The following is a 22,609-nucleotide window of genomic DNA, read 5'->3' as shown; positions in this document are numbered from 1 at the left end:
CTTTCATATACGTGGGTGTTGAACGTAAATCTGTGTATAGGAAGAGAGCGAGTAATACTACTTAAAATAATAAAGACATTGTGGAATATTTTTGGTCTTTTTTTATTTGACATACTATTAATAATTATTTTATTATCCACTAGACTACTTAAAGAAAAGGAATTAAACGACGAAGAATTTTTGGCATTATGCCAACAAAGACAGGGAGATACAAAACATTCTCTCCAGGACTTTTTATTCTTACCGGTAGGTGGCATAATTATTTTCAAAATAGACCAGAAATAAACCAAGAGTAATTAAATGCTTTAGTAAAACTTGCTTTGATATATGATTGATTGTTTTATCAGAAAAAAATCAGTTATCGAGTTAAGTAGCAATAAAGTCTTTCAGCAAAACAATTATTAGCTTTTATGAAGTAGAAAATACCATGGACTTGAAAAGATGAATCTTTACACGAAACTAAATCTTCTTCTAAGAACCAGCTGTACGCATGTTTCTTAATGATTTTTTCCACTTTCATGAATACCTCGCACACGATCATGTTTTGAAATGCTAGACATTTTGACATCGTGGAATCAGAACGCTACTGTTGTTCGTGTAACATCTAACTATAATGCAACAAGTACGAGGAATGTCACCTCCGAACTGGTCATAGTGACCACACATCTTAATATGATTTAAAGAAGATATCTTGACCAACAGTGAGAAAGCTTATAACGCTAAATCCGATACTCGTGGTTACCACAGCAAGATAGTCCATTGTGCATCTTTATGCTCAGTAACAAACAAACAAAACTAAGTGAAGTGAACAGCATGATAGCTTCCAAGAAAATCGCGTGTTACGTATTCTAGACTAGTGTTTAAAAATTAGAAAAACAAATTACAAAATTCAAAGGTTTTGACAACAAGTTCCCAGCGATTATGTTGTACAAAACTTTGATTCTTGCGATTAAACTAATCATGATCTCCTAAGCCTAATTATTAGCTATAAGTTTATTAGTACATACCATTTATTAATTAATAAATAATAATAAAATCCTAGACAAAAGAGAATGAGAGTAATCAGAAATTCCCCCCCCGAAAATAAACAAACGAACAGAACTAACTGAAATTGTAAATATTAGTATGAACTCTTAGAAGTTTCAACCCTGAATAATAAGAATATATCATGATTACGAGAAACCAACTTGAAGTAAAAATGTATTCTAAAAACGGCTGGTATTTAGTCAGTTCGATCAGTTGCAACTCTCTTTATTAACCTGAAGATGGCCTAGGAGGGTCGAAACGTTGTTGTGTACTTTATTGTAATTAAAGTTTCTAATACCCATACTAGTCGTCTTCAGAATGCAAGAGTGATGTCGATCTAGTGTAAAGAGGTTTAACTTTCATGTTGAATAACAATGACTTTGGAAATAAAATAAGGCTACTAGTCGAGATGATATAATAATTGAAATCATAGCTTGCCTGCTGTAAAAGAGATGGGAGTATAGTTCTGTATTATTCCTTTCAATAGGTTCCTCACTAAACAATAATATCTTAATCGATATTGAGACTTAAAATGTGAAAGTTATGTAGCTTGTTTACCAATGTACAGGATCATTTATATTACAAACTACATCTTTGAAACACGTCGTCGTGATAATGAAGTCAGTATGAGTATTTGAAAAGGTTTGCAAACGGAACTACATCACTTGTAAATATTTTACGTACTTGCATGATGGATCAAATAATGGTGTTAGACTGAATTCTAGGAATGACACCACCATTTTCTGGTACTATACCCACTTAACAATGGCCTTAGATACTACAATATATTACATCTCTTCAGGGATCTTAGTGGTGTCCTTCAGTTTAAAAATGGTTGATGAGTTATGACGTTGTACTTGCATTATCAAAAAGCCACATAACCAGTAGTCAGCAGGGAGTGAGATCAGGGGAGCGAAGCGAACAGTCGATCTGAAATGACTAATACTATTTTTAGAGAGGATGTAATAATAGTAATTAATGGTAGCAACACAGAACAAAATATGTGGTCCCCTAGTGTTAATACCAGGAACCAAAGCAATGCGCTTGTGGCTATCATTTTTAATACGGAAAACAATTTCTCCCATTTGTCACACGGTTCAGCCCACAAAGTACCAAGACAACTGTATTCACATTGTATGAATAACCAGATAACGTAGAGGTGACCTCAACATTTTCTACCCGTCAACAGTAATTTTAGGCAAAGACTAATCTTTAAATTACATCTGTAGACAGTCTTGTTCGTACATATAATACGTTGTACTTTCACGAGGCCAGTATCCTTCTGTTTCATATGGAAAAGTCATGTGACACAAATATATAAGAATATCTTATGGAAATATGTTGTTATATTTATGAGGAACAGTGCACCTTTTGTTCTAGAGTAAATTCACTTCTCTGCCTCTTTGTTTTTGTTTTTTTAATTTCGTTGTTTTAGGAGTCAACCACCTTTGCAAGATTTCATCAAGTAGAAACATGACGTCACATATCGCTCGTTTTTTTTTCCCCTCGTCTCATATTTCACTTTCCTTTACATCTGGTAACCTTGACTGAGGTCAGATGACTTCAGCCACTTGAGTATGTTATCTTATAAATTCCTATGGAAGGTAAACAACGCTATGTTGTTTATGGGTTTCAAGACACCTTGCCTACCAAAAAGGTAATATTTCAGTCACTGTATGGAAAGGGCTTAATCATTAAGAGTCGCTTCTTACATTATTTTTATTACTCCCCCTTCCCCAAGTCCTCTTTGAAATTCGTTTTCTACAGAGATGAACAACTGCCGGGGAGGTGCCAAGATGGACGGAACTCATGGTCGTTGAACTCATAAGTTTTGATACAACAGAGTAAGACGGTAAAAACAGCTGTTGTTTGTTGGAAATAACTTCTAAAACCTCTTGGTTGTTGCTATCAGCGTAAGCCACGGTTTTCCTAATGAGCACGTAAATGCCGTATTTTCAAAAAATGGACAGGCTATTAAAATTGCGTTTCATAATTACCCACTGCAACCTATACAGGACTTGTTATTTATATTATCTGAGCGCTGCCCAGTGGTTTAGTTTATTGGACTGTGTAGCTGAGGTGTTCCCTGGTTCGTGTCAAGTTACGGCAGTGAAATCGTAATCTGGTGTGTTATAAGCGTGACGGTGAAATCCCACCACTCAGTCTGACAAGAATAGGCGGTTGGTGGCGTTAACAAGCTGTCTTCATTTCAAAGTTAGGGACGACTAGCGCAGGTGACGCTCGAGTTGCGTTGCGTGAAACCAAAAAGCTTTGCTTTAAATTTAATATCGAATAATTTTTATTTTTAATTAGTTCTGTGGCGTTCCCTAGTGTTAATACCAGGAACCAAAGCAATGCGCTTGTGGCTATCACCTACGGTAATCTCTTGAGCTACTATCTGTCACAAAAAACTGGATTTACCATCACTTTATCATGGCTGAATGGATGACATGTTTAATAACGGGGATCCGAACCCACGATCCTCAGATTGCGAGTCGAACGCTCTTACTACCACGTCATGCCTGGACTTTTTCAACTGACAGAAACGGGTGTTATTATTATAACCCTACGAGGGGGAGTAATATTGTTTCAGACAATGGCGTTAGTATGGACCCGCAATTACGGGGGAGGGGAGAATCGGCCAGAATTATAACTACAGTTATCGGGAAATACACCCTTGTGCAAATTAATTGAAACAAATGGTCATTTTACAATATTTTCAGCATGGCGACCGGTGTAGGCTCGCTGGACCCGCTGATTTCCTTTAATAGTCATTTTTTTCACACAGATAGCGTCATTAACTGTTTTGCAGTACAGTCGATCTATTTTTGGGATATATGACGAAATTTTGGGAAATATTACGTCATTCGAAATTGCGTTAGAAGGGCAAGGATCCCAGTCAAAAACAACTTCTTAACAACTCAATGAGGAAAAAGCGGTATCAATGGGGTCTGAAATACAAGAACTGGACGCAAGAACAATGGAGGAAGGTGTTATTCAGTGATGAGACTCATTTCTTCGTACAGGGTCAAAGAAGCCTACATGTTCGCAGATCTCCAGGTGAGAAACTTCGAGAATCTCACATCAATCAGTTCGTAAAACATCCCTTGAAGAAGATGTTTTGGGGCTTTTTCAGCTACTATGGCGTGGGAGGCTTACATATCGTAGAAGGTATGATGCGAGGACCACAGTACATCGAAGTTTTGCAGAGAAAAGTCGTTCCAGAATTGAAAAAGAGATTTCCAGATGGATCTGGCATTTTTCAGCAAGATCTGGTTCCGTGCCACATATCAAAGCTTGTGAAGAATTTTATGACTACAACGCGAATAAAGGTGCTGGACTGGCCTGGAAACTCTCCGGACTTAAATCCTATTGAAAATCTTTGGACGATTTGTAAATAAAGACTTCGGGGAAAAGAGTGTACTACGAAAGATAAGCTAATTGAGGCCATAATTGAGGTGTGGTACCGCGATTCAAAAATTAGTAGAGATTGCAGTCAACTCGTGGACTCGATGCCAAAGCGAATTAATGATCTTCTGAAAAATAAAGGCAGTCATATTATGTATTAATTTGTGAGTAATTTTTGGATTCTCAGAAATAAAACGCAAAAAATTGAAAAAATCGTAATTTTCCGTTTTGTTTCAATTAACTTGCACAAGGGTGTATATGTTGGGGGCCCAATTACTTTTTATGTAACGCCACAGGCAACTGCTATTTTCCTCAACATGATACAGTTACGTGGTATGCCCGAATACATTTTAGTTGTTGTCAAATATCCGTCGTTTCCAGGAACTTGGGAGATTTTGTACTCGAGCTAGTTAAGCACTTAGTAGTAGTTGCTAAGATTCTCTTATTCTGCTAACTCCTATTCGTAGTTTTACAACTTGCTCTCGAGGTTTTCCTTTCGTACTAACATTTGGTAACGCTGGTTCACTAGCCCTAAAGGCCACCATTGTTTTTAAGTAGAATTAAACTGATGCTTTCATCCACTGCTGAGGACTTTGCTAAAAGGTGTGTTTATTTTAAGCCTAACCTTCCTTAGCTGAAAAGGTGATGGCTAGGTATTTATTATTCCCGGACTGTCAAAAGCGAAGGATTACAAAAATTCGCTTCATATTCCATTATTCGATCAGACGGTGGGTGCTGTTGAATAGTTACAATCTGTCTAGTCTAGCTCAAAATTAGAGACGGCTGTACGCGAATATCCCGTTTATAACTGTTCTCGAAAATTCTAAATCAAGATGAAGAAATGATGTATTTCACGACGTGCTGCTGTTTATGTAGTGTAGGCTTAACTTTTGTTTACTCTTAAGGTGTTTTAATCCATGAAGGTGTTACTGCCTATATACTACAGGCCTACCTTTTCTATTCTACCATGAAGATGTTACCATCTATTTGTGTGTAAGCCTAATTTCTGTCTGATGAAAAAGCAATTTTATTTGTCGTGGTGTTATGTGACTACGATGACCTAATTTCTGTTTATTTTCATGAATTTTTACCAATAGTATAGGCCTAACTTTTTTTCACTGACGTGAATATGTCAGTGTCTGTTCAGTGTAGGTCTAACTTATGTTTACTGATGCGAATGTGTGTCACCCACTGTTTTGTATAGGCCTAACTTCTGCTTACTAACATAAATATGCAATTGGTACAGTTATGATATAGAATAATTACTTTCATTTGATAATTTTGTTAGAAATAACCTTTAAACTAACGCGAGTTTAGTTCTTAAAATTCTTCAGAAGATAGTTAGCGGTTTAGTTACCAGTATATTAGCAGCGAGTTGGAGTACCCGTCCCGTGGACGGAATTTATCAAAATTCATATTCATCAAATTCTTTGGACATGAAAATCTGCTTTCATTACATGTAATTCAAAAAGCACCCATACAAAAAATCAAACCACAAAATGCAAAACTGAATATTTATATGTACCTCCACCATGGACCCAACGAACCTTCATTTCAAATTCAGTGAAGATTCATTATCAGGGAGTGAAGTAGTGATATAACCCGAAAACGAAAAAACATCTCCACAAAAACCGCAAAAGTAACAATTTGTATGCATCTTCCCAATGATTGAGTGAACCTCCGTACCAAATTTGATGAAGATCCATCAATAGGGGGCGGAGTAGTTGTAAAAAACGCCCAGAAAAAAAACAACCGTAAAATGAAAAACTGAAAATTTGTTTGTACCCTCGCATGAACCTAATGAACCTCAGTATCAATTTTGGTAAAGACCCATCCACACACTGCGAAGTAGCTGTATGAAATGAACATACAACAGACAATATCTATATACTAATTAAATTCAAGAAACTATGGATTAAATTAATAACGCACGCTGTAATTATGAGGTTCATAAATGGAAATTACTTGTAAATGTAGCAAAGTGCCAAACGTGACGGCTTGTAAAAAATATTGGTTAAAGTTTCGCATAACTTCTAGTTTTAAGTGTTTATAGCCAGCACTACAATATGTGTTTAGGAAGGGGAGGAGAACATCTCTTTTTCCAAAAAATATAAAGCGTTTAGTTTATACTAACAATTTAGGTAGTATACATTTATATACACCAGAAGCCAGTGGATCTTTTGACCCTATCTACAATTCTTTTCCATAACAGGGATTCTCAAATTTTTTTGCTGTCCCCCCGAAAAATATTTGATTATGGGAGTTCCCTCTTCTCCCATTTTTTTGTGTCTGAATCCCCAGTTTGAGAAACGCTGCTCTATAAGGATTTGTTTCTGTTTTGTAACTGTCTCTGTTACTTCAACCGACGGAAAGTAGGGTTTTGTAACTCTCTCTCTGTTAGTTCAACCAACGGAAAGTAGTGTTTTGCAGTTATCTTTATTACTTCAATCGACGGAAAGTATTGTATGCACATAATTAACGTGAATCACGTGTTGTAGTCTTACGGGATGTTGTGTCTCAAACACACAAATAAATAAAAGTTATCTTGGTTTTAATATAAGCATACAATACAGTATTTTATGTAAAGTAAGTCTTTATGTATTATAACGTCCAGTCCGGTTGAAGAACTTTGATATCAAAGGAAGGACCTCCTTAATAGCGACGTAAAGTAAACAAAAAAAGTAAGTCTTGATGACTAGAAACCCACTTGAAACAAAAATGTATCTCAGAACGGCTGGTATGGGTATTAACACTTTTATTGATAAGGAGAGAACAACGTTTCGACCTTCCTAGGTAATCTATTAGGTTAACAAAAAAAGTTTACAACTGACCATTGCCGGGCACATGTTTTATGGACGAGATTATAAACGGATATGAAACTGTAGAGGTCGTTACAGTTTGATGTTAGGTTATTAATTAGTATTGGTATAAAGGTGTTCCTTTATATTACTTTAATTTTAGTTTGAGTTGTTGTACAAGTAGGGCTTCTTTAATTTTGCGTTTATTTGTATTTGTTTCCTTGCTTAGTATCTGGGTGTTTTCTATGGTTATGTTGTGTTTATTTGATTTGCAGTACTTAAAAACATGTGAAGGTGTGTTTTTTATGTCCTTTCAATCTAGTTTTAATTTTTCTACTTATTTCTTCAACATAGAAGTCTCTCTCTCGGTGTTTGGGTAAGATATGTTCATATCCTGCAGGGTCAGGTTCTCTTTGACCTCTTCCTCCTCCCCGTACTTATTACTTATGGTCTTGCAGTATTGGAATTTGTAATTATTGAACTGAATATTATTCTGATCCTTTTCAGGACAATGTCCATGTATTGTGGTACATATATAATTATTATTTTACTCTATCAGCAGAATGTCAAGTTTGTTGGTGGCACTTTTTTATAATTGTTGTTTACTTATTTATTTGTATTTATTTATTTCTTTTATGTTTAAAAATTTTGCCTACACAGCTTCTCAGGCTGATCGGTCAATAACTATTTGGCTGGTTTTCTTTCTTTGTGGAACATTAATGTATTAGCTTGCTTCCAAGAAACTGGGATGTATCCAAAGTATAGAGATAAATTAAATATAGCTAATAGGTGGTCAAATAATTTTGGAGTGCCTTTTTTGTTTGTATTCCATCATTACCCGGTGCTTTGTTTTTCGAATTTTTGATTGCTTCTTTGAATTCAGTTAGTGATTTTTTTGGTGAGTAGTATGCAACAAACTCAAATGATGTCTTAGATATCTGTCTCACCTCTTTTAATGTTAGACAAAAGCTAATAAATTTTAATGTGGGAAAAGATGTTGACAGCGATCATCTTCCAACATGGTGTGTCTTTGATCTCATCCCCCATAAAGATAAAATCTATAGACAAGAGAAATTTGATTACAAAAAAGCAAATTGGCAGGAATTTCCAAAAGTATTAGACAACATACTACCAGATAAAATTAAGCATACAACAAATAACGATTCTGAAATTGATTGTTACAGTCAAATAATCATGGAGTGCCTTCTAAAAGCAGCTATGGACACTGTACCAAAACAACAATATACAACCACAAACAATGCATGGAAACTAACCAAACAACTATTAACAATGATAAAACAATGAAGACAGTTAAGAAGACTATTCATGGCAACAAGAGAACAAGAAATTAGAACACAAATTAACAACATTAAAAATAAAATTAGAGAAGAAATTAAACAGCTAAAACAAGAAAAATGGGATAGCTTCTGCTCCCAACTAAATGAACAAACCGACCAAAGAAAGTTCTGGCTACGCATAAAAAGATTTACAAATGAAACCACTACAAGAAAATACTCAACACTGGAACATAACACCTTAGCACAAATCAACAAAGAAAAAGCAGAAGCCTTCAAACATCAATTACAAAACACATTTAAAATGGATAATGACCTGGACATAAACAACTATTACTACAACAAAGTAAACAACCATGTAACAAATAACATAGAACTATACAAACAACATTTTCCAGTCAACATTATTTAACAGCAACACTAATAACACATATGACTACAATACTACTTACCAGTCATCTCTCTCTTTCTCTGGGTGTTTTGGTATATGTTTATACCCTGGAGGGTCAGGTTCTCCTTAACCTCTTCCTCCTCCCCGTATTTATGTTGGTCTTACAATAGTAGAATTTGGACTGAATATTATTTTGGTCCTTTTCAGGGCAATGTCCATGTATTTTGGTACATATATAGTTGTTATTTTGCCCTAACAGTAGAATGTCAAGTTTGTTGGTGGCACTTGTTTTTTTAAATCCTTTTTTTTTAAATCAATTTATATTATTTTTATGTTTAAAATACAAATTGACTGGGGAGAGATATTTAGTACTAACTTCACCATGTATGAGGTACCTGTCTAGTTCGCATAGTAATTCATTTTTCATCCAATTGTACTATGTACTATGTAGGAGTCTGTCTGGTACGGTTGGTATGTTAGAATATTTGTGTATGAATTGAGATGATATAATTCTTGGAACTCTGTACGAGTATGCTGTTGTGAGGAGTGTGTTTTGGATTATTTGTAGTTTAGTTTTAATTATTTTGTTGCTTACAGTTATCCATGCTGGAGCTGCATAATCTATTACTGGTCTAATATATGTTTTATAGATTTTTAGTATGTTATATGTAGATGCTCCACTGTTTTTACCAGTTAGACTCTTAGCATAGTTAGTTCTTTGCCAAACTTTATTTTTAATTTCATTGACATGATTGATCCAAGTTAGTTTTGAATCATAGGTCAGACCTAGAAATTTTGCCGATGGGGCAGTCTGAAGTAGTGTACCATTCATATATAATTCTGGCTGTTGTTTTTTGTGCTTTGTTGATTTTGTAAAGAGTACGAGCTGTGTTTTTGCTGTGTTTATTTTTATTCTATATTTTTGACAGTATTCACTTATTCTATTTAGTTGTGGTTGTATGTTGGTGGCTGCTATCGTGGGTGTTGCGGCACTTTTCCAGACTGCAACATCATCTGCGAACTGTGAAGAGAATCTATGATTTGGATCCTTCAATAGCATATTGTTTACATACATGATGAAGAGTATAGGGTTAACCACCCCCTCCCTGAGGGACACCAGCTTCTGGAGTAAAATACTCAGAAAAGGTACTCTCATCATTCACTCCACACTTGCTATTTTCCAAAAAAGTTAACATAGAAGTCGTGGCTTTGGTTTGGTTTGTTTTGAATTTCGCGCAAAGCTACTCGAGGGCAGTGCTATACTTATAGTAAACACAAGTGAATACATTAAAAAAAATGAACAACATCTTATCAGACACAAACAAATTTCAACTAATAAACACAAATCCAACAAAAATACATGAAAACCAACTAAATAAAATAATACTACAAATGAAGAAAAACCAACACAATGTCAGAAAACATTTATTCTTACCTACGGAAGATCGACTCATGCACACCACAACTATAAGGCACCCCCAAACCTCACAAACTCGATTGTCCACTACGACCCATAATGTCGATCTATGAATCATTTGACTACAACCTCGGTAAATATATAACGTTGTCATTTTCTAAATATGTTACATTAGCCAGCTTCTTTACCAAAGACTTTTAAATTTAAATCTATTCTTAATCAACTAAACCAATGGTCAATTTTGATGTAATCTCCCTCTTCACAGAAGTCCCAACGACTGAAGCCTGCAAGACAGCTTTAGAACTTTATATCCAAGACCCCAACCCATTAATGCACATCCCCAGCAACCAATTAGCAACTCTTATAGAATTCAGTACCACCAAAACTAACTTCATGTTCAATAACCAAAACTACCTAAAAATAAATGGCCTAAGTATCGGGAATCACGTGTCACCAGTTCTACCCGACGTTTTTTATGGCATAGATTGAATCTCAAACGATCAATTCAGCTTTACACCCACCACTGTACTGGTACAGGTATGTTGATGATACAATTGCTGGATTTACATCTACAGAACACACAGTTAGTTTCTTCAATCACATTAACTCTATACACCCCAACATTAAGTTCACCTGTGAACAGGAAAAAACTAACCAAATAGCATTTCTTAACCTCAAGATCAGTAGAACCTATACACAATTCAAAACAGAAATCCACACAAAAATCACCCATACTGGATCATACATTCCCTGGGACTTAACAGATGAAACAAAACAAAAGCTCAACATATTAAGAAACCAAATAAACACAGCCATAAAACTATGTTCACCTGATAAAATTAACGATGAAATCAACCAAATAAAACTACACTTCATCAACATTGACAAATTTCTTTCAAAAACCATTGAAAAACACACACACACCTGAACAAACAACAAACAATAATAAATTGAAAGAAGCAACAAACTATCAAATCTTAACACTGCTGCATACCATATGTTCCTGACGTCAGTGAAAAATAACCAACGTTTGGAAAAACTTGTAACAAAACACAATATTCCAGTAAACACCAAATTTATTCAAAAATTAGGTATAAAACTAAACTCCACACCATGTAAAACCTACACTGGCAAACACAAAACCAATATTATTTCTAAAATGCAATGAAACAATTGCCACGACTTCTATACTGGAAAAACAAGCAGAAAAATGAGAACTAGATTCAAAGAACATACACACACACACATACAAAACACACTTTCACACGTTTTTGAACATGCAAATCAAATAAACATTTTTTTATATTTTCGTCCCTAAGACATGCAAACTCTCGTTACTAACCTAAAAGTGTTAATATCCATACCAGCCGTCCTGAGATACAGACAAAAAAAAAAGTGTTTTTATAGAAGTCTCCGGTCTAAAATAGACAATGGACTAATTAAAATAAACCGAACAAAAGTAATATTATGCTGCTTAGTAAACCGGTTGCGGACTGGTTTAGAAATTTTTGTATTAAACCTTACACGAAATTTAGCGAGATTATATTACCACGCTTGAGGCATAGAAACGCCACTTTGGAAAGACGAATAAGATTAATTAGTGTGTAAACCTTTGTTTCGGAATTTCAACGTTTTATAATTAGGTTAAATTGTTATCAAAAGTAGGTATTTCTCGGTTATTTGAAATACATTTATTTTGAAATTTAACTTGGAAAAAATTCAAAATATTTTAGTAGTAATTCTCCTACATAACCATAGCTGCGACGACATTATTTGGTTTAATTTTGTAAAAAGAGTCATCGTATTAAACATTCATGTCTTGTGGTATGCTACGTTTATTTGAGACCTTCTAAGGGGTGGCCTGACTGAATACCCAAAACGTCAGAAATAATCCCATTAAATTGCGTTTAACCAAAACGATTAACTGGAACCACGTTGTCTACTGTTCAACCGGCCTAGCCTCGTTTAGAATCCAATTATATATTAATTTTAGTTACTAGTATCCGAAGGTCAGGGTTAAAGTAATTACCTAAGCTAATTTTAACTTCGTAATAAATTTAGGGCCTTATCGGAACTGTGCCTTTTAACCTGGTATTTTAACCTAGGTGTAGGAAAGTGTGCCCCAGAAGAAGGAACCCCGGATTGCAAATAAGAACATGACCTTATCACTTTTTTAACGCCGTAAAGAATAAAGATACCTCTGTAAGAGCAGCGAAACAAAAACCCGTACAGAAGTTCCAAGTATTCATCAAATTACCTTTAGTATACTTAAATCGTAATTACCAAAGTTTCTTAAAAGTACAATAAATAAATAAATAATGACAACAGTAACATTGGGTAACGTTTGTTTGTAATTAATATTGCGTATATTGCAAATATTTTATCACAATAAAGGTAATTTATGTTTATACCCGTTGGTAATGATTATGTTGTGCTTTAACACAACTTTAAAACTGGCGATTTATAACTTCCTGAGGAAATCTTATAAAGAGATTAAATGCGTTGAGTTGTGATGGCGTGTATATTTCAATAAATTTGCTAGATTTGTTTCTGTTTCGTTAGGCGAGGCGGGCACTTTGCCTCCTACAGGGAAGTAAGGACTTGAAAAGCTGTATGTGTCTGTAACACTAAAAGTTACAGTCACATACCACAGCGACATTACCGAGTATGCGCATTTCCTTGTGTTATATTTCACTTCACGACTATGGCCGTTTTATGGGAAAGCACCCTCAGTTTTTATGGAGAGCTTTGTTGCGTCTGGGGTCAGTAGGTCATGCCCCATATGTCGAAAGGTTAAATTTAAAAAGACTTGATACTTTTCGACGACATATTGTTGGTTTCTGATAAACCTAATAAAGGTTCTAGAACAATTTAGTCACGTTTTTTACATGAACCAACGATAGTGGTGACTAGTGGCAAAATCGTTATTTGTTATTAAATGTTTAGTGTATCAAAGTAAAGTTTACACCTGTGCTTGACAATCACGTTTCCCATTTTCCGTACAAACTCTGCGAAAAACGTGCTATCGGCGCCGTCTAGTCCTAGTTTTCATTTAGTTCTCACCGTAGCACGTGTTTTAAAGCAATACCGTAAGTTAAAAGTGGCTGTCTTGAGTTCGATTTCTCTTTGTAGATATTACACAAGTTGTTGACGTACAGAGATTGCCTCAAAAACGGGTGAACAGCACGACGATTAATCAAGAGAAACAGCCTAGTGGTTATAGTGGATACTAAAACAGCATGTGTTCGTCTACAGCAGGAAGTCCTGCTGTAAAGGGTCGCGAACTTGGAATCTTCGGATTCACAGCCTGAGCACTATTCACTAATACACGCCTGGGGCCTTTAAAGACTGAAAATAATTGCGGATCAACTGGTTTAATATCCTGCTACAGATACAACGTAAATAGTCCGTTGTATAAATTTTTGTTGTGAAAAAGGTAGTAATATTTTCCGAATGTAAACCGGAGGTGAACGTCGTATGACATTCCAGAGAAAACGGCGATGTTCTCAACGTCCGGTACTTTATATACACACTGGCTAAGTTCACCCGTTAAAGAAGCAAAAATTGTATAAAAATTCAATGTTAGATAATGCTTCCTTTGCTTCTTTATCTTATTAGTAAATCCATAATGCCCTTATTAAAGGCTAATTGCACACTTGCTTTACGGAGTTAATAATTGATCCAGTTAACTAATTAAATACTTGTTTAAATTGAAAGCCGGAAATGTATAAATAACTTGAAATGTGCCCTCTACCGAAATGCTTTTTGTTTTGTTTTTTATTAATAATTTGAACTGTGCCCTATACCGGAATGATTTTTGTTTTGTTTTTTATAAATAACTTGAAATGTGCCCTATACCGGAATGCTTTTTGTTTTGTTTTTTTATAAATAACTTGAAATGTGCTCTATACCGGAATGTTTTTTGTTTTGTTTTTTATAAATAACTTGAAATGTGCCCTATACCGGAATGCTTTTTGTTTTGTTTTTTTTGTCGCTCATCTTGGGCAAACATCCTAAAAAAAATAGCTCTCGTACATCGTTGGACAATTTCTAGTTTTACGATACAAACATTAACAAAAGTCATACTGATCAGCAGCTGGTCAGCTCGATTATCATAAACAGTTGTGGGTAGTATTGACTTCTACGTGCAAACTGTGAGTCAAAATTTTCTTATTGTGTAGAGAAAGGTAAGGCTTGAATTTTGTTTGTTTTGATTAGCCGGTCTTCTTTATCTGTCGATCACTTCATCTTTTGTGTCTGTCTATTAGTTTTCATTATTTTTTACCTGCCTACGCTTTGCTTTTTTATATGTCAGTTTGTTTTATTTTTTATCAGTTGACTTTTTTATTTATCTTTCTGTTCACCTCTCTTATCTGGTTAGTAGTTCATACTTTTGTCTTTGGTGCAGTGTAGGCCTTCGAGTTGAAAATGATTTCCTATATTCTTAACAAAACTCTTTCAGGGGAGCGCGTGCGTCACGCGATACCAGCAGAAATGAGTATTTGCTGTTCAGTAAGAGTAATAAACGGAAACGAACATAAATTTTTCTGTGAATCTCAGATTTACACATTGTGCAGGCAATACACTGTCCAGGTAGAAGAGCACATTTAATATAACATATCCAGTAGTAGCACTACCAGGGTATCAAAAAATCCAGGGCTCCAATCACAATATACGTTATACGTAGACCTTCTTCAGGTCAAAGTTCCACTCTTGAAACAGTCTATTAAAGCCCTAACTCTATAAATAATTCGAAAAGCCGAAGGTTTCAGAATGGAAATATCGTTGAGTTCTCTGGGCATTAGTTTTGATTACAAAAATTATGTTCTGGAAATAATTATTTACCTAATAAATTAAAATCAGTGTCAAAATACCGCTCATTGTAAATTATATTATTCCTCCTTGTTTCTGCTTTTTTTTTTTTTCTAGCCATCTCTGCGACACTAAAGCTCGGGCTCCGATACCTGCGATGGGCTTGAGCACACATACCCTATTGCGTATCTTTGTGCTTAAGAATGGACAGTTTTTTTTTCTTCTAATAAATCGAACTACGGTAAACATTTTAAGCCTTTATCTATGATTATTATTTTGCTACAAGTTTATGATTCAAGTGTGTTTGGGTTTAGAAAATATATTTACTTTTGATGTTTGTTATTTTATGGTATAATATTATTAATCTCATTTTATTACAATTTTAGCCCATAAAGCGTATTATATTATTTATTGAAATGACACTATATGCAGTTCCATGACAGGACGGCAGTAAGTATATGGATTTACAACGATTCGATTCTCCTAGGTGGACGCAACAGTGTGTGTGGCTTTGCGCGTCATCCATACTTTCATGATTGGCTACAGGAAACAACTATAAAACGTCATTGAGTATTGTGTATCTTATTTGTTAAGTACTCGATAACGTTACTCTTACTTATGACGTCATATGTTTAACGATGTGTCGCTTGAGATAAGGGTTTACACGACAATTGTGAGAGTACTCTATTCATACACGTTTTCATGCAAGCTGCTAAACGTGTAACGTTATTAGTGAAAGTGTGAAAATGCGTACTGGTTAATTATCTGATTAGTTAGAGAAAAGATAATCCGATCACACTAGACCTTTATTTATTTATTTATGTTCACTGCGTGCAATTCTTAAGATTATTCACCAGTAGTTCCCTTGAACTACCAAATCTTCTTGTCTGTTTATGTGGTAAAATGTGAATAACAATCCGATTTTAACTAGGTCATATAATTCAATAGGACATGACTTGGTCTGTTGGCTAGGCTGCTCCACTCACAAACTATTGGTTTGAATCCCATCATTGAACACGTTTCTTCTTTATAGTTGTGACGTTATAATGTTTCGATTCATTTTCGTATTCGATTAGTGCATCTTAAGCGTCGAGCGTGGGCGGTGTTGACTAAATGAATTCCCTCTAGTCTTATCAGTTCTAAATCAGTGACAGCTGACGCAGGTAGCTCTCGAGTAGGTTTTCAGCTGAACTATTGCCAATTTGATTTACATCCAAAGGTCGGGTACTTCAACTGGTCGAAGGCTATGATGAAGTCGGCTTTTTTAAAGCTTTCTTTACACCTATGTTAACAAGTAAATAAGGTTTCTCAAAAATCTACACCTTACGTTCGTAATATTCAACTTTGACCCCAAGTATATTTCATGCCATGTAAAGGATGTTTAACAGGACTTATAAATTCGTCTCTCGTTTAAAACTCATCAACTCGCCCTTTGACCCGATTCGTATTTTGAGCCATGTCATTTTGGTGCTTTATCCCACTAGAATACAACCACAACCTTGACCTATTTTGTGTAACATCTGTGTGGTATCCTTTGAGATAAGTATTTGTAGAACACTGAGTAACAAAATTTTGTTTGTACCAGGAATATAACCGTTAACATTTGTCTGTGGTGTGACTGAAAGAAGGGGATAAGCGATAGATATTAATATTTAGTTTAATATATGTCCTGGTCGAGTCCATAACAGTGGTCAGTGAAGCTTGGATAGTCACCTGACTATATTTGATGCCAGAGGGGATTATAAAGAGAAAGAATTAAAGCCTTTATGGTCTGCTGGTTTGGAGATGTCGAGACAGGAAGGAAATACGCTTAGGTGAGGAGAGAAAAAGCAGGGGAGAGGGGGTTCTGCTGGGCGTTCTTACTGACAGGATTGAAACGCTCTGTTGATTCTGGCTTAAGACAGTAGGTGACTGTGATAGTGTACTGAAGAAACCACTTCAACGTTAGAGACGTTCAGTGAGACGTTGCAACACCCAGGATATCAATAAGTCGATATATTTGTAGTGTTTATCTCTCCAACAATCAACACTTGGAAAATCGTCCCGAAATTGTAACGTTTGGTAAGATCATGCTTCACCATTATGCTTTCTCTTCTTCACACCCGCCAAAGCACTAAACTAAACTTTAGCAACTTGTATTGAACCCTCTGGACTATTTTATAACTCAGGAAAGATTTACGAAATTTGGCTCCGATTTAGTGTGTGTGTGTGTTTCTTATAACAAAGCCACATAGGGCTATCTGCTCAGCCCACCGAGGGGAGTCGAACCCCTGATTTTAGCATTGTAAATCCGGAGACATACCGCTGTACTACCGGGGGGCAGGCTCCGATTTAGACGTTTTATATCTGAAATATGCAAAAGTCCGTAAAATATGATTTATAGAATTTGACTTAACTAGTTTTAAATAACAAAAAACATTTATAAAAATTAGGTTCACCTTCTGGTTTTGCCCCCTGCTAGTACAGCTAAAAATTAGGGTTTCGATTTCCCTCGGTGGGCTTAGTAGATAGCCTGATGTGGCTTTGCTATAATAAAAACACAAACACCTACTAGTTTTCGAGAACAAAAAAGTTTAATTAAACTTAACTTGATTATAATATTCATGTCTATCTTTGAAATTAATTTGAAATAAACAGATAAGTGGGGAGGTTCCATAACCCTAATATTTTTGTGTAATTTCAACAAACGTTAACTTTTTAATTTTAATTCCTTGCATAGAAATAATGGATGATTATAAATCTCTCAACTGCAGTGGGAAAAACGTGCACTAAAAGTTAAACTGAGCTAGTAATAAATATTTCATGAATGAACACAATAGTGTAGGTAATTGTAACTAGTTGTAAAACAGGTTTAATCACAATTTGATGAGCTCGTATTTTCTATGAGAACGGAAAGTATATCTAGAACAAAACACCACTCTTTGCCGAGATGTGTATATTTTCTGAGTTTCATTCTTCAGGATGTTGATTGTCCATGAAATTATCAATATCATATACCTTTCACCGCTTGTGGGGAGTGCGCGTACTCATTATATTGATGTAATTTTTATACTTTAATCTTTCACATTTATTGTAGAGAACTGACACAAAAAATTGGATGGATTTATACATTTTGGGTGTAAAAATATACCAAACCTTAGCTGTTATTAATTAATGAGATCATATAAATACACGTATCGATGGTATTTGTTTTTTTTTTGTTTGTTTGTTTGTTATTACAGACCTTACCTACAGTGCCATGGCTACACGAGTAGGTGGTGCATAAATAGTTTAGGACAATGTATTTCAGAAACAGGTTGGGGTCGTGTAAACCCCTTTGGTTGGGGACTCAGACATGGAAAATTCTCGGTGTTCAAATCTGTTTTAACACCCCTTCTTTGTAGTCCAGTTAATTATTTGGAACTTAGCCTCCTGTGGAATTTTACATTGTGATTCAGTTAACTGTTTGAAACTGAGACACCTGTGGAAGTTTACACTATGGTTCAGTTAACTGTTTGGGACCGAGACACCTGTGGAAGTTTACACTGTGGTTCAGTTAACTGTTTGGGACCGAGACACCTGTGGAAGTTTACACTGTGGTTCAGTTAACTGTTTGGGACCGAGACACCTGTGGAAGTTTACACTGTGGTTCAGTTAACTGTTTGGAACCGAGACTCCTGACCGTGACACCACATCCAATTAAATTTAACTAATTAGAATATCTACTATGTATTTTTCAAGTTATAATTGGACTTGTCCACACTGTAAAGTCAGGTTTAATAGAGGTCATAATGATAGGTAAATAGGTGTTGTAGGCATGCCATTTACACTATTCAGTCTCGTGTACCAGTTTTACCTGTGGGAACAAACACATGCCTTATCTATTGTACTATGAGTATTGTTTAAGTATTATATTACGAGCAGCGTTGAGATATTGTGTTGTACGGGTCTCCCCAAAAAAAAACAAAAAACATTAATTATGATATTGTAGATTCTGACCAGACAGAAAACTTGGATTCTCCTTAAATAATCATTTCTTAAATATACATAAAATTCCTGTTAAGAATTACCGGTCATTCTACCAGAAACAATTCCCTTTACCTAGTATTTAATTGCTAGTTTTGCAACCATTTCTTGCTCTGATGGGTGTAAAGAGTGTAGTGCAGGTGAGGTTATTAAAACTGGTGTAATTTCCTGTGTTTTATCCATCACGATTTCTTGTTTTAAAAATTAAATAATATAACGACCTTTTTACGTTTCCAGTTCCCACGATTATTTAGATTAATACTTCTGTCTGGTATCAAGATAAAATCTGTTAGCGTTCCGGTTTATTGGGATATACAATTTGTGAAACATCCAGTTATTATATCTGACTATTGTGAAATTCGATCTTAATGTTTTATAATTATAAATATTTGTTTCGTTTAGGTATTGTGAATAAGATATTTTTTTCTTGTTTCCATGGTTGCAATCTTAAAGTGCTAACATGATCTTGCCAGTAACTTGTGTTTCGATCATTCCATGTTTAGTTCACTATATTTTGTTAAGGTTTATTAATGTTAAATTAACAATAAAAGATTAGATTGTATATGTTTTAATTCAAAGTATTTTCAACTAGCATATTAATCCATGTTTTAATTCAAACTATTTTCAACTAATATATTAATCCGTCGTTTAAAAACAAAACAAAACCTGTTTAATTACCACGACTTGAGGTGTTTTTTGGTTGTTTCTAGAATTAATTGAAAATCGTGTATTACTGTTTTACAGAGGTGTGGGAAGCAAATTACAAATGGTGGGGAGCAATATTTATTTGATCGAGAGAACGAGAGCTAAAAGAACCACCCCCTCACGGCTGGGGTTCAAGGTTCGTCTTAGGGCCCTGTAAGCTATTGTGTTCTGGATTACAGTTCATACATTCTTCTGTTTTTCTGAGAGTAATTTTCTTAATTCTGATGTATTTGAACTTAAGTGCTTTCACTAAATATTTTACAATCAGCGAACTATGAGAAAGGTTAAGTATCGTCAAAAGTATATAAAGGAGATTGAGTACGTTATATTAAAGCAGTTGTGGAGCATCACTACGACGCTACAGTCCAAGTACACCTCTTGGTCTTGTTCTATATGACAATTGATCATTTCTATAGATAAACACGTGAAAACTGTAGTTTCTATACAATCTGTTCCACCGCGAAGAACAACACTCTTTCTTGATTATTTTCAACAATGATGTCAAAATTACAATTTTTATACAATCTGTTTTACCGTGCAGAACAACTCTTGACCGCTTTCGTTAAAGTTTGTTTCTTAAAAGTAAGAGTGCTTTTTAATTTCCTTGAAACCAGTTACAGACACGGGTTGGCCTTATGAAAAACTCTGAAGTTCGGAGTTGGTTAGTGGGGTCGGAATCCGTGCAATACCATAAAATATTCTCCTTGCCCCACAATTTAAACTGCAAGTGCATTATAAGAGTAACAGTTAATTCTTTAATGTGTGCGGTAGGGTGCCTCTTATTGGCTGTCTTCCTCGTGATTAGGCCTGGCATGGCCTAGCGCGTTAAGGCGTGCGCTTCGTAATCTGAGGGTCGCGGGTTCGTGCCCGAATCTCGCCAAACATGCTCGCCCTCCCAGCCGTGGGGGCGTTATAATGTGACGGTTAATCCCACTTTTCGTTGCTAAAAGAGTAGCCCAAGTGTTGGCGGTGGGTGGTGATGACTAGCTCTAGTCTTACACTGCTAAATTAGGGACGGAAATTCAAAACAAACAAACAAATACACTCGTTGGGTCCGCAGTATGTCTACGTACTGACAACGCCGAAAGACGGGGGCCGGTTTCCCTTGGTGGACAGAGCGCAGGTAGCCAGTTGTGTAGCGTTTGTACTGAAACCAAAGAAGCATGGGTAGTATATTATATAAAACAACTGTTACGAGCCATGCTTCTCAGTTTACAATCTTAGAACTTAATAAATCAATGTAGAATAATATGGAATTCGAATTGACATCACTGGTCCAAACCACGTCCGTCAACCTTGAACTTTAAGATCTCATTACTATAGAAACAAAGAATTGTGGTTAGTGTTTAGGATCTTTTCAAACGGAACAATAATTTGTGTAGTTGACGAATTTCTCTGTTATTCCCGTAATTTGACCTATTATTTTGTAAATATCCGTTTTATCTTTTTTATGTTTCTCGAAGTTGTGACATTTTTTCATTAATAATCGTTTTTTCATTAGACAATCGTTTCATGATTGCTACATTGAACAGAATGGCGTTTTCTTTATACTCTGTATTTCGTGTGTCACAAAACAAAGTCGCTGAGAGAAGTAGAAAAAACAAAACAAAATTGTAGACAAGATGCGGCTGTTACGTAAAAGCCAAAGAGAATTGGAAGGCAAAGGATTTACCGGAATTTTTAATGGTCTTCGAACAAATCTCCAAGTCAAACATCAAGTGGTTTTTGGGTAATTCATTTAGTTCTGATGCTTTCTGAGAATTTTAAAACAGACGTAAGAAACCGACCTTGCGTATCATCGAAGAACGTTTTTGTTACACTTTCATTTATTTATTTTTTCTAGGTTACTGATGTGCTAGAATGGAACCCGAATAACAATAATTTGGAAATCCATTTAGGATTACGATGTAACCATTTTAAATATAGGAAAGCAACTTTCTGGAAAAACAAAATGCGATAAACATTATAAGTGTAGCAGTAACTGTTCTTTTCGCCCGGCATGGCCAGGTGGTTAAGACGCTCGACTCGTAATCTCAGAATCGTGGGTTCGAATCCCTTTCGCACCAAACATGCTCGCCCTTTCAGCCGTGAGAGCGTTAAAATATGACGGTCAATCCAACTAGTCGTTGGTAAAAGAGTAGCCCAAGAGTTGGAGGTGGGTGGTGATGACTAGCTGCCTTCCCTCTAGTCTTACACTACTAAATTAGGGACGGCTAGCACAGACAGCCCTCGAGTAGCTTTGCGCGAAATTTAAAAACAAACAAACAATCGAATTTTCGTCACCGAATATACTCGCTGTTTTTTCCTCTGGTAAAAAAAAACAAACAAAATAAAATAAAATAACCCACGTACACCGTCGGACAGTTTCAAGTTGCCATAAATAAAATTACGGTAATCTAGGCGGTCAACTGTGGGCAGTGGACGGTAAAAACACGCACACACTATATATAATGGATCATTTTTATAATAATAAGGTATCAGTTTTTTCCACAAAACACTAACAACGACTTCCTCTGTGTAACCAATTGGTAAAGAAGAAGTAAAAATTGTTTTCAAAATAATAAATTATAATAAATAATAAATTCGTTTTTCTTGTCAAGACGTTCAAAATAATGTTTGTTCTTGAACAGGCTAAGCCCCCATCCTTTTACCCAGACAAAACCCTGCACTTCGAGGTAAAAGACCAAGTACTCCACCCAATATTATACATTCTTTATACACTTGAAAGTTTAAATTCACTGCAGTGTGAAAG

General features: G+C 35.4%; 1 protein-coding gene across 6 annotated transcripts in view; it reads left to right on the top strand.

Moving 5' to 3' along the window:
• Nucleotides 1-22,609, top strand: part of LOC143257602 (uncharacterized) — a 117,656-nt gene that overhangs the window by 54,444 nt on the left and 40,603 nt on the right. For 5 of the 6 annotated variants that reach the window (XM_076516565.1, XM_076516568.1, XM_076516567.1 and 2 more), the window contains exon 7: nt 144-246. In XM_076516565.1, the coding sequence (XP_076372680.1) occupies nt 144-246 (103 nt within the window). Of the gene's footprint in view, nt 1-143; nt 247-15,289; nt 15,389-22,609 lie in introns of those variants that run through there. The other variant, XM_076516569.1, reaches the window with a different exon arrangement.

This window comes from Tachypleus tridentatus, chromosome 7 (assembly GCF_004210375.1).
Source record: "Tachypleus tridentatus isolate NWPU-2018 chromosome 7, ASM421037v1, whole genome shotgun sequence".
Lineage (NCBI taxonomy): Eukaryota > Metazoa > Arthropoda > Merostomata > Xiphosura > Limulidae > Tachypleus > Tachypleus tridentatus.
The sequence above is the reverse complement of the archived record's forward strand: the minus strand, read 5'-3'. Positions and strand labels throughout refer to the sequence as shown.